At 32.1% G+C, this 17523-nt stretch overlaps 2 protein-coding genes across 5 annotated transcripts; one reads left to right on the forward strand and one right to left on the reverse strand.

Moving 5' to 3' along the window:
- Positions 1 to 25: 25 nt before the first annotated feature.
- LOC148603931 (pyridoxal phosphate phosphatase PHOSPHO2-like) lies at positions 26 to 7107 on the reverse strand. 4 transcript variants are annotated; one of them, XM_088553674.1, is made up of 3 exons: positions 7050 to 7107; positions 3469 to 3661; positions 26 to 3022 (listed from the first exon to the last, which is right to left on the reverse strand). In XM_088553674.1, exons 2-3 carry the CDS (start codon positions 3659 to 3661, stop codon positions 2457 to 2459), a joined length of 759 nt encoding a protein of 252 aa, XP_088409800.1. In that variant the 5' UTR covers positions 7050 to 7107; the 3' UTR covers positions 26 to 2456. The 4 variants fall into 4 exon arrangements, with proteins under 4 accessions (XP_088409800.1, XP_088409802.1, XP_088409801.1 ...); XM_088553676.1 differs by lacking the exon at positions 7050 to 7107 and adding an exon at positions 6910 to 7043; XM_088553675.1 differs by lacking the exon at positions 7050 to 7107 and adding an exon at positions 6745 to 7043.
- LOC148603932 (cilia- and flagella- associated protein 210-like) lies at positions 7075 to 16918 on the forward strand. Its single transcript, XM_088553671.1, has 9 exons — positions 7075 to 7205; positions 9624 to 9850; positions 10089 to 10262; positions 10932 to 11137; positions 11722 to 11932; positions 12763 to 12848; positions 13192 to 13384; positions 14502 to 14666; positions 15781 to 16918. The coding sequence occupies exons 1-9, from the start codon at positions 7160 to 7162 to the stop codon at positions 16135 to 16137; spliced, it is 1665 nt and encodes a 554-aa protein (XP_088409797.1). The 5' UTR covers positions 7075 to 7159; the 3' UTR covers positions 16138 to 16918.
- Positions 16919 to 17523: the final 605 nt, after the last annotated feature.

Here is a 17523-nt window from a genome sequence, read left to right on the forward strand (position 1 = left end):
TCAGGTCAATGTATAACTAACAAGATTTTTGCAATAATTTATTTTCATATATCATCTGAATAATTTCATCATGTTTGAAAATAGAAGAGAAAAACAGTACTGGTTTATACAAATAGATCATATAAGTAGAAAAAGTTCATGTACTGTGAAAATAATTGAAAACTTGGGGACCTGTTTTAGTAGTTTGGCAAAGTATGAAGATCCTTTATAGCTTTTATACTTCAATGTTTAGTGGAAACAAATGTCTGATTTCATTTTAAAAAAAGAACCAACACCAGGACATCAACCAAACAATTTTTAAGACTGATATAGATACATGTATTAACACAAGTACAAAATATTATTGAACACAGTAGAAAAATAATAATAAGGCAGGATTTTTAAAAGCACCAAAGCAAAAAAAAAAAACAAAACAAAACAAAACAACAAAAAGTATTTTACCGATTTCACTCAGTACAGAAAAAAACATTTTTTCTCCAATTTACTCACACATTCAGAACTGAAATAATTATTTATTGTAACAACCTAAAAAAAAGCTTAAAAATGATTAAATCTCAATATAAGTAAAACAAGTGTAAAGTGAGACAGTTCATATTGATGTAAGGCAACAGAACTGTAAATTGTAATACCTGTACATATAATACTGCATATATTGACTGGCCAATGAATTGTTACTTATTTACACTTTAACAGCCAAAGGACAAAACATCATCTTTAATGCTGACATATATAATGCATCATACTTGTAGTTTTACATCTTTAATACTCAACAGAAACTGTCCATCAGAGATAAAGAAAGTTGGTTTTGCAGATTAGGGGATGACCATTTGACTCTGATCATGGGGGCTGACAAATTTTGTGGGGTCAGAATATTTATTTTTTAAATTTTGCAGGTCAGAAAATTTATTTTAAAGTACATCAGGGCAAGATTATTTCACTGAATGAAGTAACTGGACTGAGGTCAGAATGTTTATTCATTTTCTAGGAGGTGTAGGCCATAATACTTCTTTTCAACTTTTTCAGGGTCAGATTATTTACTTCCAAATCTGCCGAACTCCCACCTCAGAATCAAATGATTATCCCTTTATAAGTTTACTGCACTTCTTGGTTTTGCTAAATGTATGTAAATTGTCTATTTTCTACATGTGATTATGATCCAATTATGCAGTTCAAACATTTTCTTATCAATATAAAAGGTACATGTAGAACACAACTATTCTACTAGTGAAGAGTTGCTTGGACTCCACACAAAAAAAATTAGGAGATAAATTTCACCAAAGCAATACATGTACAAAAACATTGAACTAGAAAACTAGAAATCTTTCTATTTTCAAAAGCTGTAACAATCAAATAACATACTGTGCTACATCCTCCCAAGTCAGGGTTTTGTGTCCACCCTCGCTCCCTCAAACCCCTGACATCACTCATTCATATTTAGTGGGTATCGTCCAGCCAATTCCGATTGGTTGCTTCTCCAGGTGCGAAGCAGCAATGAAAATCAATTTAACATAAAATGTCTGTGGATAGGTAAACAATAATATGAGGTAATGGACAATCCGATATAGTAACTGAAAGTTGTATGATGTCACAAATGATGCAATATGAGCAAAAATGATAACTGTAGATTCTGTTTAGAGTCTTTACTGAAAAAAATGATGTTATGTGTAGCCATTTTATAAGTTATATCGAAGAGTTTCTATTACCAGTGATTTGATTGGATTTTGGATCTGGGTTAAATTTAAGTAACTCACTAGATGGCGCTAAACGATACCCGCTAAATATGAATGAGTGATGTCACAGGTTTGAGAGAGAGGGTGGACTCAAAACCCTGACTTGGGAGGATAACTGTACAATATCTAAATATAATTCAGATACAATCAACACCTAAACCAGATACACATGTATAGACTTTTCAATAAATGAATACCATTTCCCATCTTAATCAAATTAAAATGCACCTTTTTAGCATCATAGCATCTTTGACAGATATACAAGTCATCATTTTATTTTCTACATTCAGTACAGTGAGACCCTTAGTGTTGAAGTATTAAAATTGAAAGACAACTCGACTTGCCAATTGATTCAAGACTTGAAAAAATATTCTTTTCATTTGGGCCTGAAAAAATGGTATTTTGTTTCACATGTATTTTTGAAAAGGGTTACACTTGATATTTATAGGCTAAATATGAAATGAACCCTAATTTCAACTTTTTTTTTCAGAATCAGAACGATTTTCAAATAACCAGTTCACAATTATTGATCAAGAATTGAGCAAGAGAGTGAGGGACGGTCCCCCCTTGGATCTGCCTCTGGCCAAGTATTTGTTTAATTAAACAAAATGGCCTTTCAAATCTATAAAAAAAAATATTAGGGATAAAATAGTGATCACCATAATATGTGGAACAAAATGTAGAAACAATGTTGGAAAAATATGAGACATGCATGTAGTAAAATATCTAGTTTTGTTTCTGTAAATGATTTAGTATTTCTATCCCAGTTTTCCAAGGCATAATTTTAGCATGTAATTTCTGTTGAATTTTGCCATTGCTATTCTTTACCTCTTCAAAGTGTTTCTGGATCTTCTTTAACAATCTAAACTCAGTCCTTGGACAAACATAGTCATTTTCTGTCAGTGTCAGTGAAGGACAGAAATCATTAGTACCATCACCAATATAATATACCCTGCCAAAGTCAACACCATCTTTTTTTCGTTTAGTGATGTATTCCTGTAATATGTATCCTTTACACATATTCACTGTACTTAAATCACACCAGTCTTGTTTCTGATAATACACTATTCTCAAGCACCCACTGTCATCAAAATGTGCAGGGTTTGTAAAGACATGGTTAATCATATCTGCCATTCCAGACTTTTTCAGAATCATCTCAATAAATACAGAGTTCGAGTCTGATATAATAATTATTTCATGACCTTTTTCTTTACAATACTGGAACAATTCTTTCATTCCTGGTGTAATTGGAATCTCTTCCATACAAATTCTTATATCCTCTTCTGAAACACCTGCAAATGTGAAGAAAGAAAGAATACTACTATCTTTTAACTGCAGGACACATGACCGAATGATATGTCAATTGTACCCAATATGGAAAATCAATATTTGACATGAGAAATTATTTGAAATATTTTATGAATTCTGGCATTGATAAATCAAAAGAGAGTTATATGCAACACATTCTAGAACATCATTTTTTCTTAACTGAATTGTTGTTTGTTTTGAGTTATCATTTTTCTTGTGTATTATTTTGTTTAGTTTTGTTTCCCCTTTCTTGTATACCAGATTTACAATTAATTTCACCCACCACTATTCATGGTCCAAAGTAAAAAATTCTACAAGTATCCGAAATTAAAGACCATGACTAAATTTCTACTTTTAATGTTATCTTGTTTGCATTTAATTAGATTCCCCTGAATATCTATAAATACTTTTATTTTACCCTATATTTTACCTTTACTATGCAGGTGCTCAAAGATAACACCCATATATTCTGTCCATCCTGTGGAGCTATACAATGCTTCAATACTCTCTGGAAGTTCACCATTTTCAGCCAACCTTTTTACATAAATATCACTGTTTTCATCTATTAAAGTGTGGTCAAAATCAACTGCAAATAGCAATTTCTTACTCTCTGATTGAGACATCTGCAAGTATACATTGTAAATTAGTCAAATATAGAAAACTTGAAGACAAATTATGATGAAAATAGTGTTAAACCATTAAATGGTCAAAGACATGCCAGTATGCAGTGTTAACAGGGTCAAAGACATGCCAGTGTGCAATGTCATGGAAGGTTCTTTTGTATCAATGTCACACCGGTGTTTTGCTCTTACAAAGATTTCAAAGATTTGCTATATATCTGAGTTCAAATCATAATAATTCTACAGTCTGATACATTTGTATATCAAATTGTAATAAGAAAATTGGTCAAGCTAAATTTAAATTTGGACAAAATTTGAATCAAGAGAAATATGTTTCAGATTTAAATACATATTTATCATTAAAAACAAATTTCTACTTAGAAAACATTTACTTTTACTTAATGAACATGAATGGAGAAATACATGTATTCTCCATATTATACATATGTAGAATACATGTATATGTACATATATATATATCAACTAATAAGTTATTTATTGGAATTTTCAGACACAGCAAGATAGCGTGACAGGACAGCCTACCTGCATTATAGTAGGTAATAGGTTTAAAAAGCAAGTTAATGACAATCGACTTGGCTAAGGAATTAATTCTTTAGCTGAATCTGTTTGTCACTGTCTTTTCATTGTGCGGTCTAGATTCTCAGTGGCAGAGGTGTATTTTTTTAGGTACTTAGGCACTTCTGTAACATTTGGCACCCAACTAAAAAACCAATGGGGTTTGGATAGCAATAGTGAGCTAGTTTAAGAGTATTTCATGTAATGAAGACTCTTGAGTTGGGTGAAGTGTGGTAGGTTGGTCTACCTGCTTTGATTTGACTTGGCCTTGGGATTAATTCTTTAGTCAGAACGGTTTGTTGCTATCTTGTCACTGAGAGGTCTAGGGTGTAATACTTGAGGCAGAGGTATAATTTATAAGTAAAATCATGCTGTCCCATAACAATACCAAGAGAAAATAGATTATGTAAAAAGTATTGTAATAGTAAAAAAAGATGAAGTTCATTTTCATTTTAAATGTCAACAACAACATGTACACGTTAAAGAGTAAGTTGCTATTAGATTAAAAAGTTCTGGATTCCAAATTCAAAAATATACTGTATTCTGTAGTAATTATCTCCATGAAAATGCACTAAAACAATTGCTAATTAACTACGAAGTAAGATATTAGGGACGGAACATTAACAACGTCCTGTATATGTACTGTACATGCTCTGAAAAACAAATGGCTTAAAATTGTTCAGAGGGAAGTGATGTATTTTGGAAATGCTTATGGAAGTAATTATTTGAACTTTTAACACAGACACACAGTGTGTATATTATTGCATATTCCAGTTGACCAAGACACAAGTAATAAATACATTTATTTAGATTAGGTACAATTAGAAACAAACAACATAAGCTCTAGTCAGCTTTTTACAAAATGAATACATTAAAATGATGCATTATCTACAAACTCAAATGTTATTTAATTACAAATAGCTTTGTCCCTAATAAGAAATACCTAAAGTTATAATATTAGTCAATCAATATTCTTCTATATTGTTTTTCTATGCCTAAATTCAATTTTGTCGATCAATAAATCAAGTAATTAACACTTTCCTTGCAATTTATATATTGTATAAATACTAATGTTGTCCATCACGACCTTTGCCTCTGATTTGTTTTGATATATACCAAATGTATATGTAGCTAATTTAGTGACTTTGCATGAGTTACATTGTGTATTTTCAGGTATGGGTGAATCATGACATGGAATTGAAAATGTATTTAAGCAACTTGGTTAAAGACAGATTCACAGCCTTCTAATATTTAAGGACAAAAGGAAAATGTGAATCATAAAAAAAATCTAGCAACGTGACTGATTTAGGCCCTAAAATTTATGTATGGTAGCAGTATAATAATAGTGACAATTCAATATTTTATGAACTATAATCTATTCATTTATATTCTAAAATTTAAGAAAAGACAAAAAAGAATAAAATCATTTATTTTCAATATTTACATGTATGTTAAATATTTATTTTAATTGAATGTAATTATAATACATCGAGTTTACAATTGGGGTTGGGTCGACTTTTAAAAAGGGGACTGATCCACTGGGGATCGATCCACTTGGGGACAGATCAACACGAAATAATTTGTTTTGATATATACATAAATGTAGCTAATTTATATATAGTGACTCTAGTACTCTGCATGTGTTACATTGCATATTTATAAGGTGTAAAAGTCAAGTCCGGGATAGACGACAGAGAGGAAAGGAAACAAATCAGTAAATCATGACATGGAATAGAAAATCCATACAAACAACGTTACATAGCTGGATCTGCAAAATGTACCACCAAACCTCTTTCAACATGTTTAACTTCTATACTCACAGCTGTCAAAAAGGGTCTGCAGTCCTACCACAACACTTGTTACTCCCGAAGTGGTGTTAATTCAATGTGGATCCACAAAAATTCGAAAGATTGTTTGGAGACAATCACTTCAAGACTATTATCAGAATGTAATAGCATTAAAACCTATCATTTTTCAACACGGGTTACTTCTATTCCCCATACTCAGTTAAAATCCTGGGGATTAGATACATAGCATCTACCCAAAGAATTTGAGATAAAGGATACTACAGACACTGTAAAGTCAACTTCATATCTTGACCTACACTTAGAAATCGATGGTTAAGGAAAACTATTGACCAAACTTTATGACAAACGTGATGAGTTTTCATTCAGAATTGTCAACTTTCCTTTCATCTCTGGCAACATCCCTTTACAACTCATACATCATGCCAGAGCTTGCCAATAACTACAGAGACTTTTTGTATCGTGCTAGAATTCTAACAAATAGGCTTCTGGAACAGGGTCATGTTGCTACAAGATTGAGGTCATCACTACATAAGTTTTATGGTTGTCATCATGAACTCGTGGATCGTTACCGTGTATCCATCTGTGCCATGAAAACTGATTTGTTCAATGAGTCATAGTTTTCCTTTCCTCTTTCCTCTAACCTGGACTTGACTTTTTGTGAGCAATTCTGCTGGTGTTTCTAGAAAAGCAGAGGACACTTACCCTACCGGTGCACCTGGTCCATGCTCCCAGTTTTTAGTGGAGTCTGAGCTGCTTATTCGCTTTTTTTACTTTGTATGATTTTAGTTACTTTATGTTCATTGTTGTGTATGTCTGTTTTCCATGGCATTTCTGGTCTTTGTCCCTGGATTGCATTATTTTGATTACCGCTATATCCTTGGCTCCCTTGATTACTCTCTTGGTCAAAGGAAAAGACAAATCTTAAAGAAATATAGCAACATGTAGAGATTTAGGCCCCAGTAATTGAATTTATGTATGGTAACGGTACAATTTACACTAGTGTTTACATTTTGATGTCAAGGTCGTCATATACCGGAACCGGAAGTTGCGTTCTTTCGTGTAGTTACATGGCTGTTTTCCCTGACAACATTGATTTGCAGCATTGAAAACCGTGAAAATGACAACGAGTGTACTGCACGGCCGTAGAAAAGGCCAGAATAGAGGTAAATGCAACTGCAAAGAAATATCAATCAACTTCAGAGCGAATTTCATCTCATATTTCTATATCTTCCAGGTCGACATTGCACAAAAACATAGTCTATGGCTAAATCACGGCAGATGCAATTTGACTTCTCCCTGTATAAAATTTCCGAAGTTCTTCTTTTAAATTCGTTTCCGATAGAATATTTCTTCCCATACAATGACAATCACGGTATCTTATTAAGCATGGAAACACTGTGTATTATAGAAATATAGTTACCTCAAACATTTTTGCTTGAACAGTCAATGAATGGCGATTGTCTACTGGTCAGAGAGCTGATCTCTCCATTCAAAATAGTTCATCGGGTAAAGCAGAGCCAACAAAAACAATTAAAGACAACAATCCAATACATAACAAATAGACATTTTACATGTATTGACATAGAAAATCAAGACAGAAACAATTCTCACCCAGTGATCTAGGATTCCCATTACCTGTTACCCATTGTAAGTGAGTTTTCAGTTTGAGAATGTCCTTTGGGAGCCTTTGTTTACCCGTTGGGAAGTCAGTTTTAAAGTTTGTATATGTTGAAAACAAGACCTTGCTTTCATGGCCTGTGACAATTATTTCTGAATTTATTTCAGCGGAATTTAAGTTTTATTCTTTAGAAAACATTATTGTTTTGTTTTGCTTTTTTATTCATCACATTCCTATTAGCACTTGTAATTAGATCTCTTTTCTTCCATTGAAGTCAAACATGATCGTGATGCGAAAACAATAATTTTCTATCTGAAAACGGTAAAATAAGAAAAGCAGATTTCAAAATTCATTATTTTGAACAGATGGATAGTTTATTTCATCATTATGTATTTGTTTGAAATTTATTGAGTGGAGAGGGGGCACTTGAGTCTGAAAAAGGTGACTTAAGGGTAAAAAGCCATAATAATGTAAAAGTTCCCAAGCAAGTTTTTATCATAGTTATGCCCAGCAATGTTTTTTAAATACAATAGACAACAGAATTTTATTGGCTCAAACACAACAACAATAATCGGTTAAGACCCATACATGTATATCATATGCAATAACATTGTAATAGTACAATGATAGGGGTACATGTCATAAATACATTTGAATAATATTGGTTTACAATATTGTAAGTTACACAAATAATTATGGTACTAAATGTTTGAATGGTTGGAAATTAAGATAAAAAAAATGGATCTCAGATTATTCCTCCATAGTTTTGGATTCACATCCTCAAAATAGGGAGAGCCCCCCCCCCCCCCCCCCTTTAATGAAGAATCAAATTGTTATTGCCTTGTTATCTAAGTATATTCAATTACAAGAATCAGAACAGTAAAAATACATCACATTCTCTGCTTCTTAGAAATGATTGCACTTGTTACCAAATCAAATGACACATATTTTATCTTTGAAATGTTACTTTCAATATGGGTAAGTTCATTTAAAGTGTGGGCAAGTCATTTTTTGGAGGCCACTTACCTGTGGTAAGTCAAGTTGATAAAAAAATCCTAGAACACTGTCACCAATCTGCTAATCAAAGTTTGTCTGCAATGAAAATCCTTGTTTGATAGCTCATTTTTGGAAGTAAAATATCAGCAATCTGTTAGACATTTTGTCCTAAAATTTGCGCATGAACTTGTTTCATAGGAGAGGACGAAAAACTACCCCTTGGCCAGTATGGACCAGAAGTAAAAAATGGATATTTCTTACCCATTAATAGCATTATCTTACTAAGGCGTCACTCTCATGGAATTGTTTCAAATAGAAAACATATACCAATTACGTATAATAAAAAACCTGTACACCATTGACTTTATACCATAATACTAAATCTAAGTTATGTCTAACGTATGTTTTGGAGACAATCCTAAAAGAGATTCCCTCTTGGCTTTTCTAATGATGAATTATTTAAGAATGCTGATCGTTCATTGTGCTATTTATAAGAAGTACAAAAACAAAATTACATCTGGTACAATCTATAGATGTGAACTTGATCTTTAACATGCATTAATTTACTTACACCAGTCGTAATAAAGGTAGAAATATTGGACATATATTCTTTAACAGAATGGAATATTATGTAAAAATTATTTTCCGTATGATGTCTTTTTTTTTTTTTTTATCAATTTTCAACTGTCAGTTATATTGTAAATATTTGCAGCATTCAGTTTTTTTTTTTTTTTTAGAAGGAGGCCATGATTCTTATTTAGACAAATTAATGTTATTATTTCACGACCATGTTTATTAGTGCATGAAGGGCTTTCATGATATTTCAAGATGGTAAATTACCAACCTGCAACTATAAAATGTAATGACCAGTGTTCGCTTGTCACATTCTATTTATTAATTCCTTTGCACTAATAATGATAAGGAAATAGAGCAAATTATATTTCATTTATACCGATAATTATTTCAGCCACTCCAGAAATGCCTCTAAATCTGGAACAACCAGGCATGCGTGTTGGGGACGGAGTAGATCTTAGACAAGTTACGGTCTTGTCTAAAGCAGACTGGGATAGAATTCAGACACAGCTCCATAGAAAACAAATTGAAGAAGAGCGAATCAGAAGAAAACAAGCAGAAATAGACGAAAAAAAGAAGAAATCCAAGGAAATGGTTGACACATGGGGCAATACAATCATTGTAAGTTATTGATACTAAGAAAGAATGAAAAAATGCTTTTTCAAAGTGTTTATTAGAAAGCAATACTACATCTAGTTTATGATACATTTGAGAAGTCATTTTGGTTTGTACATTTAAAAAAAAAAAACAAAATAATTAGATTATTGTAATATGTGTGAGAATGATGTCTTGGTAACCATGTATGTACAATGTAAATACTGATAATTCTGTACATTACTTGTTTGAGTTACATTCACAGGGTCAGAGACAAAGAAAACTTGAGGCTAGAAAAATTAGAGAAGCGAAAGAAGAAGAAGAAAAGAAGTTACTGGATCTTGAGGAAGCTAAATACCAAGCTCAACAAAGAAGAGATGCAATTGAAAAAGCAAAAACACAACAGTATTATCAAACAGATAGAGTCAAGCAATTCCATGTATATTATTTGTTCCATTCATATGATGTCAATTTGCATGTTTTAATCTTGTTTTTTTTTTTTTTTTTTTTTTTACTATCTTTCATTTTAATTTTTTTTTTCAACAAGGCTAACTGTAAGTTAGTACTTCTAAAAATACAAATACTGGACTTAAAAACACTAAAAAAGTAATAAAAGCTGAATAACAGCAGTGTTGAATACAGAAAATATCATAGTTAGTCCAATAGTGTAAGATTAAGAGATTTTAAGGTATTCATAACTGGTGTTATTCTGTTAATTACAGTCAATGTAATGTAATATTTTCATTGGAAATACTGTGAAAGTACTTTAATTCATGGATACCAATTTTCAATGGATATGGAAAGATACACAAGTTCGTGGATTCTTGAATTTGTGGTTTTGAGGTTTTCAGTATTCACATCAATGGCTATCTTCTTTTCGTTGGGAACCAAATTTCATGGTCTGGCTCACCCACAAAAACCACAAAAATTGGTACCTCATGAACAATAGTCAGTATTTTTAAAGTACCACAACAATAGGCTGTTGCAATAAGGACAATGAAGAAGGATAAAATTACTGTTAAATCTTTTCATGAAAAATATGCAGGGTTGACTTCTTTGTTTACTATGATTCAAAGTGAGTAATCACTACTGATATTTATTTTTGCAGAGTGCTTTACAGTTGACAGAAGTGTTGAAAGAGAGAGAAGCTCAGATAGAACTGAAAAGATTGAAAGAGAAAGCCACAGAAGGACAAGATGCTGAATATTTGAATCACACGAGGAAAGAGTATGAACAATCAATAAAGGATGACCAGTCTAAAGCTATGGAAAGAATATTGGCTGCTCAGAATAACAGACAGTTCCAAGTGGCACAGTATGTTTTTTTTTGTTAATTTTGTTAATTTATGCATCTACCATTTACTTCAGTTTTCATGTGAAAAGTCCCTGTGAAATTTATAGAGTGGTGAATTGATTATGACGAACTTTTAATTGTTTTTGTATTTTGGTATATATAGTTATTTTTTGTTATTTTCAAACAAGTAAAAAAATCTAGATATGATGAAAAACATTTTCCTTCATTTATTTGAGTAATGATCTGAGTTCTGAATTGAAACATAAATAATAAGTTATGTAAGTATCGTAATCTACACTACTTGTTACATTTATATTCACTTTGTACACCTCCACTAGCAAGGTAGGGTATATATAGTGAGTTATTATCAGTAAAATTGTTGGTTGAAAGAACTACAAATTATCTTCATTTATGAAGTTTTTATATTGCAATAAGTTTTGTATCAGATTTTATAAATCTCTCTTTATATTTGCTGAAATGTTTGAACTACAATATATTACATACACTGTAAGTTATATGTTTTTTTTTTGTTTCGAGTCTGACTTAATTATCCATGGTCCTTCAACTATACAGTATTATACATATTCATTTTTAAAATAAAACAGAATCCAAGAACACATGAGACAAAGGGAAGAAGATAAGAGAGAAGACAGGAAGGAAGGAGAAGAATTACAAAAGCTAGCCATACAGTACCATCTAGAAAAAGACAGATTGGAGAATATCAAGAAAGATGAGAAACAACAGCTAAAGATGGATAACATGAAACAGATTTATGATAGAGAGACAATTAGAAACATGCAGAAGAAACAAGAAGAGGTATATGTAATTCTTACCCATTGATAATTCTAAAAGCAGAGAATGCTTACCCTACTGGTGCACCTGGTCCATGCTCACAGTTTTTTGTTCGAGTCCGGTTTGTCCATTTACTTTTGTTACTTTGTACATGTTATTTTAGTTACTTATGTTCTTTGTTGTGTATGTCTGTCTACCATGTCTGGTCTTTATCCCTGGATTACATTCTTTTGATTTATGCAAGAATCTTGGTTCCCTTGAATACTCTGATATAATTTGTTTTTTTTTGCTTTCTCCATTCTACCTGACAATTTCAAGAATATCATACATCCTTGAACTTGCTTTGTAACCAAAATAGAGATTACTGAAATACCACTTCAAAGTTTTATTGATGGATTTATGTAAAATAAACTGAGACCCTTTTGTCAAGAACCCTAGTACAATTTTGGGGAATACAGTGAACTAATCTAACGAACATTGAAAACTCCTAATGACTTCAATGAACATTTATTGTCATTTGCATATTCAAATTCTCTAAGACTTTCTGTTTCTGTAAGAGTTGTCAAACTTGGAAAAAGTTTCCTCTGGATTGAAATCATTTCCCCTAACTTACAGAAATGTCTTGTAATTGCACTCTCATTTCCCGTACTTCATTCTCCTTATCCATTGGCTCACAGCACCATAAATGTGGGGAATATGTTGAATCTTACTTCTGCCCAAGCCAACGTCATTGTAAGGGCAACATCAACAATTGGAATATACAAAAATGTGGATGTTATTTTCCCATGATTATAACAACAAATTATAATTATAAGAATCTCGACAACAATGAATACATTTTTATTTTATTTAAGGAAGAAGATGAGGAATGCCGAATATTTGCTGCTGCTAAGAGGAAAATGATGAAACTGCGTGCTGAGAAAGAAGTGGAAATTCACAAGTAAGTCATTTTTAAGTTATATGAGAAATAATGATGAAAAGAATGAAATACAAAGCATGCCATAGACAGAAAGTTAATGTAAAAATAGACAGTATTTCCACCAGCATAAAATTCTGTCCAAAATACAAAAGGACACTTTCTAGTTCCATGATGAAACATTTATTTGACTGAATTATAAGCTTTTTTTGGCATCAAAGTTTAAAAATGAAAAGTGTTTAAAGCCGTCAATCATTTGTCAAAGATGCTCAAGTTAAATATAGGGGAAATTAAAGATAGAAGGAAAAGTACTAGCACTAAACAAGTTTTTTTTCTGTTTTTATTGTGGATTATTTTATTTTAATAGTGAAAAACAGAAAAACTTGGAGAAAATCCGAACCAAATTGGCAGCCCAGCTGAAACAGAAGGTCAGTGATGAAGATGAGAGGATACGTCGAGCTGTAGAGGAGGCGGAGGAGAAACGGGCCAAAGAGGAGGCAGAGAAAGAGATCAAAATGAGGAAGGCCATGATGGAATCTGCTGAACACAGGAATAAACAGGTAAGATCCTAATTTGTGTGCACTTTCACTCATGCCCTAAAATTTCTGCATGAATCCATCAAAAATTGTGAAAAAAAAACAATTAGGAGATACAGCAATAACACAACTTCTGTAAGATTAATTTTTGCTATTTCTTTTGACTACATTTTTGTTTTTCAAAGCAGACAAAAGCACTAACAAATGTTTTAATGTTTACCCCTTCCCAGCATGTGTATTTTTCATGCTTTGTGAAAGAGTTTATGATATAGATGTAACCCTGATAATAGTTTTTATGTACCTGCCCATGTCAGGAGTAGTCGTTGACATATTGTAGATGGCTCATAATGGATTTTCGAGTTTATGATGTGATTTCTTACATCTGGTAATTTTTGTTGGGTTCTAATTTGGCATATTTTAGCGGTCTGTCTAAAAAACGACAAACTATTTCCTTCAGGCTTAGGTACTTAGATACTTAGTTCACCACTTAGCGTCAGCCAAATTTAGAAACACCAAATTTTTTAGAGACTTTTTTGCCTTAAAACTGTCAAATTCACACTGGCCAAAATAACCAGCAATGCAGTATTGCAGTGCACCTACACTGTAAACTACTAAAAATATGGAAAACAGGGCTCCATAGGATTACTGTGTAGTGTAAAATACCAACAAGAAAACGGTTTCAGTTGGCTTGGATCTGTCTGTCTGTTTAGGATTTATATTATATGACTTGAAGTTTGACTTTTTTCTCATACTTTACTTCACTTAAAAATATCAAGTTAATGACAGTTACTAAACAAACAAGGAGAATCTCCTAAGAACTAGCTGTGAATTATCAAGCAGACTCTCATGCGTCATTTTGAGTGTCAGGGATTCAACTTGCATATTAATAGAGAAAAGTCTTTTGACGTTTTCTAGATTCAAGTAAATGATCAACTTCAGGAAAACTAAAAATCTTGAATAAAATGTCTAAATCCAGGACTTAGGTATAAAATTTTGAAGGTTCTAGATCAGAAATTTGGAGTCCCATACCTCTTACAGCCACTAATTTTCACCTCTGGTAATATTTGTATATCGTTTTGTGATCCCTGAAAGTATTTAGTTTATATGGTTGTACATCTTATCAGTTTTTTTCTTCCTTCAGATCAAGGAACAAGAGGACAAGAAGAAAGAAGAGAGAAGACAGGAGTTAGAAACAATCAGAATCAGACAGGCCGCTGATGAAATCTTCAGGAGGAATGAAGAGGAAAAGAGAGTGAGGAGGAGAGAGGAGGCAGAGAATCTGAAAGGTTTCCATTGGGATCAGGTTGTAAGTAACATAGTATTTTGTTTAGTCTAAAAAAATAATATGTCCTTTTCCTGTAACCCTACCTACCCTATTTTTTCTCAAATTCTCAATATTATATGGCCATTTTGGCTCAAGTTAACCATCAAGTCTAGAACTCAATGTAAAATGTTTTTTGAAAAATAAAATAATTCCCTTACCTACCAATCTACCTACCTACCCTATTTTTTACTTTCTGGTAGCAGGAAACTAAACTTTTATTATTTTTGCCTCATATAAGAAGCTGATCATAGCAACAGAAAAAAGAGGTATAGAAAGAACTTGCCATGAGACAAAAAACCTAATGTTAATATCAGCAAAAAATACCAAACATCTAAATCATAAAGTGAATGAAGAAACACCAGAATCCAAAGACATAGCCAAACGCGAAAACTGGAAGCAAAGACATTCCACATGCACAAGTTAAACTGCATTTATATAGATGACCTGGAAATAAGAAAAACAGACAAGCACACAAAAAAAACAAAAGCACTTCCTATTTCATCACCCACAAAACTACCAGGAGTGGCATCAGGTGCCTCGAAAGGGCAAACATCTTTAGCATTTCCTGCTCTGCTATTTCATAAGAATTTACTGGTACTGAAAGAGTAATCAAGGGAACCAAGGTTATAGCGGTAATCAAAAGAATGTAATCCAGGGACAAAGACCAGACATGGAAAACAGACATACACAACAAAGAACATAAAGTAACTAAAATCATACATACAAAGTAACAAAAGCAAATGAGCAACTCGGACTCCACTAAAAACTGGGAGCATGGACCAGGTGCACTGGTAGGGTCAAAAGCTGCCAAATTCATCACTAAAAAAAGAAGGAAAAGATTCAGTGTTGATGTAGAAAAATTGAAATTGAAATCCCACTAGAATTTAAACACAAGGTTATAAATCCTTTACCTATTCATGATTTTTTTTATCTTAAAAATATATTTAAATAATACAGTGTAATGTCTTTGATATGGTTTAATAAGTAAAATAGCTTTGAATACGAAAAGTATCTAAATCTTTTCAAATTCAATGATTAAGTAAGTAAACAGTACAGTAGACTTTCCATATTTATTACACATTTCAATGTCTTCCAGAATCAGAGAATAGAAAAAGAAGTTATTAAGAAACAGAAGGATATGGCATTAGACCGGGCTAATATGGAGTTATTGGCCATGGAGGAAGAACAGTTCCAGGAGTATGCTAACAAGGTCATTGAACACTGTGAGAAAGGTGGCCGTAATGTCTACCCTCTGAAGAAGGCTGCCAAGTCTGGTGCTGGTGGGGGACAAGGTCCACAGTTTGAGGGTAAAGGTGGTATCCGACCAAGTTACATGGTGATGGACAAAACCGGTAAGCAGATGCCACACTACCAGAGGGATTCCACTGAGGACACTAAAGACAGTATCAATGGCAAAGCCCCTTCAAAGAAAAGGCTAGGATTTGTATGGTAGACTAGTACCGTCTATTGATTGTGAAATGTTAACATTGTCATAAATTCTATGACTAAGATGACACTGATGAGATATGATCAGTATTGATATTTTATGACTTAATTTGGTTAAATTATTTTATGGAGAATGTGAAATCTAGTTATTATGCAACTGCTCAGAGATAATTATGTAAAGTTTTAGACAAGAGGGTGTTGTCTGAGTGGGTTGTTAATACTAAATGTTATAGTCCCCAAATATATTAATTTTGAAAAAAGATATACTTTATGAGGAGAATACATTTATTCAACATCACTAGTGCTTGAAAAGACCTTTTTGAAGTTATCAATCTGTAAATATTTTGGTATAAATTAAATTGTCAGTTACTTTGGAAATATGAAATTATGTTTTAAATATTTTTTTATTGCTTATCTTCTTGGATTGATTTAAAACAAAAAAAAAAAACAATGTTAAAGAGTTTAAATATGTTCTATAATAGTCAAATGAGCTGAAAAATTATAATTACTGCTTGATTATGAAGAATTTCCGAAATCTGGAGATAAGAACTCTCTGGTCAGTATAAATACTTAAATCATTCCTAATTTTAATGCATGTTGAATTTTTAAAGTAATTTTATAAGATTTTAAGCAATCACTGTGATAAATTATGCATTTGCTGTATGAGAGGTTTTATGTGTGACTATTTTTATGCCACGTGCAGTACTGTTTATTCTATTGTTATTTGTATGACCAGTTTCATTATAAGACCTTATAAATGTTTTAATAAAAAGAAAACATTCCAATGATGACCTAGATTGTTTTTGCTGAATGACAACCGCTGGACTACATTTTCATTGGCTTGAAACATACACATAAAGTATGTGACAGGGTTAAACATGTTTGTAAGGGCTCAACTCCCCAAATCTGGGATGGTGGGAAAATACAACATTAAAAGGAACTTTAAAAATCTGTCAAATTTGGATTGAACTCTTGAGATACAAAATACAAACACCTAAACAAATAGGACAAAAGACAACCAGCCGCATCTACATCAAAAGAGTACTTGCTTTTTTGTAAACACTTATCCTTTTTTTTTTCTTTTTTTCAACATAACTTTACAATAACTGACCATAAATCCATTTTATGAAATACATTAAATACCATTCATATGTATTGTAAATTTTGATATGCTTTTCAAGGAGTAACCTCTCATAAGCTGCATTAAAATCAAATATGTAGGAAGATCATAATCTAAAGTTTACATATGATGAAAATTGGTATGATAAACTGGAATACCTGTACCAACTACATTGTTTGATTTTTCAGATTAAAATTCGGATAATTTGGGGAATGTAATAATTATGTTTATAGCCTACATCAGAGAAACAGCAAATTTGTCCAATGAAAGAAA

This window comes from Perna viridis, chromosome 11, assembly GCF_037379345.1.
Source record: "Perna viridis isolate PV_CMFRI_1.1 ecotype Kerala chromosome 11, ASM3737934v1, whole genome shotgun sequence".
NCBI lineage: Eukaryota > Metazoa > Mollusca > Bivalvia > Mytilida > Mytilidae > Perna > Perna viridis.